This window comes from Geospiza fortis, unplaced genomic scaffold (genome assembly GCF_000277835.1).
Source record: "Geospiza fortis unplaced genomic scaffold, GeoFor_1.0 scaffold112, whole genome shotgun sequence".
Lineage (NCBI taxonomy): Eukaryota > Metazoa > Chordata > Aves > Passeriformes > Thraupidae > Geospiza > Geospiza fortis.
Genome location: NW_005054298.1, coordinates 7700893 through 7702382, shown reverse-complemented (window position 1 = coordinate 7702382; position 1490 = coordinate 7700893). Strand labels below are relative to the sequence as shown.

The following is a 1490-nucleotide window of genomic DNA, read 5'->3' as shown; positions in this document are numbered from 1 at the left end:
AGCAGGAATCCCCATGCCAGGGAAGAAATCCCACTGCACAGGATGGAGCTGCATCCTGCAACGTGCATTGGATGGGGTGAGGCAGCTACACAGCCACAAATACCCTGCCAAGCCCTCCCAGCACCTCCCATCCCATTCTAAGATTCAGCCAGGGAATAAGATCCCTGCAGGCAGGGCTCACCTCCAGGCCAGCCTTACTGCTTGCTGCACACTTGCAGAGGCATATGTGGATCATCCAAACTTGTCCTGAGTGGGTATCTCAATCACAGCAGCAGCTTTGGCCTCACGTTCATGTCCTGCAGGGGCCCAGCCTTAGCAGAAAGGATCTCACCCTCCTAGGACTCTTCACCTGGGAGCTCCTTTGTCAAATTACCTGGTAGCCACAAAAAAATGTGGGGAGTGCTGCTGAAACTGGGGGACTTCACCAGGGAGAGGGTGACAAATTTAGGTTCTTTCCTTGGCTGTTATGTCTGATTTCCCAGCTGACCTCAAAGACATTGTGAAATCTCCCCATACCTTCATCCTCCTGCTTCGCGCCACCAGGTCAGGAGGCAGAGGCTGCTCCTGGAAAAGTAATGAATGGTTGTCATTTCTTTGGATGCACCCAGGAGTAGCTGCAATGCTGTAGCCTGTGCAGGGCCAGTCATGCCCATCACTGCTCCTATAAGTACATGTAAGTAGAATTATACCACAGCCACTGCAAGGAGTCATTCCCTGCACAGCTTGAAAGAAATGATCTTAGGACCAAGTTTAAGGTGACACACAGGTGGCACAAGGGCCAAGCTGCCAGGCTAATGCTGTGTTGGTTCATTTGTCACATGCAGGAGACAGGACAATGAGAGCATCAGGATCAGCACGCTGTGCCACAACCCCCAGCGCCCCATCGAGAACCTCATGGTGCCCAACTACAACACCTCCCGCTGCATCATGAGCCACCAGCCCAGCGAGGACAGCATCATCTACATCTGTGGCTGCGTGGATGAGCAGGAGTGCAACGACAAACTCATCTTTGAAAACCACACCAATGGTGAGCGCTTTTGTTAATGTCGTTATGGGGGAGCAGCACCCAGCACCAATGACAAATCCCTTGCATTTCCTGTGGAGTAGGACATGCAATGGCAGAAGAGGCTCTTTTGCCATCTCCTTTGACCTCCCATGTAAAAGCCAGTTAAAATCTCTACCCCTTTACTGAGCCCAGCACTTTGCCTGTGGCCAAAGCATTCCTTGCAGCAATACCTCCAGCCTTTGTCTGAAACATCAGGATGGAAAATCCACCATAACTCTCAGTGGGCTGTGCCTTCAAAACAGGTTGAATCAACTGGGGAACCCAGGAGCTGGGGAACATAATGTGAGTGAAAAGCTCTGAAGCTTTAAATAAATCACTTTGGAGCAAATCCCACCCCAGAACACACCCACAGGAACTGCTGGCATCCCCCATGGCTGTAACCCAGAGAGATGGAGATGCTGGGGTGCAGGGCTGGGCACACAGG

General features: G+C 51.8%; 1 protein-coding gene across 1 annotated transcript in view; it reads left to right on the top strand.

The window, feature by feature from the left end:
• The window catches only part of LOC102044945 (TGF-beta receptor type-2-like), a 30342-nt gene that overhangs the window by 19786 nt on the left and 9066 nt on the right, over positions 1-1490 (top strand). The window contains 1 exon segment of the mRNA XM_031056234.1: positions 825-1027. Within this exon segment, the coding sequence (XP_030912094.1) occupies positions 825-1027 (203 nt within the window).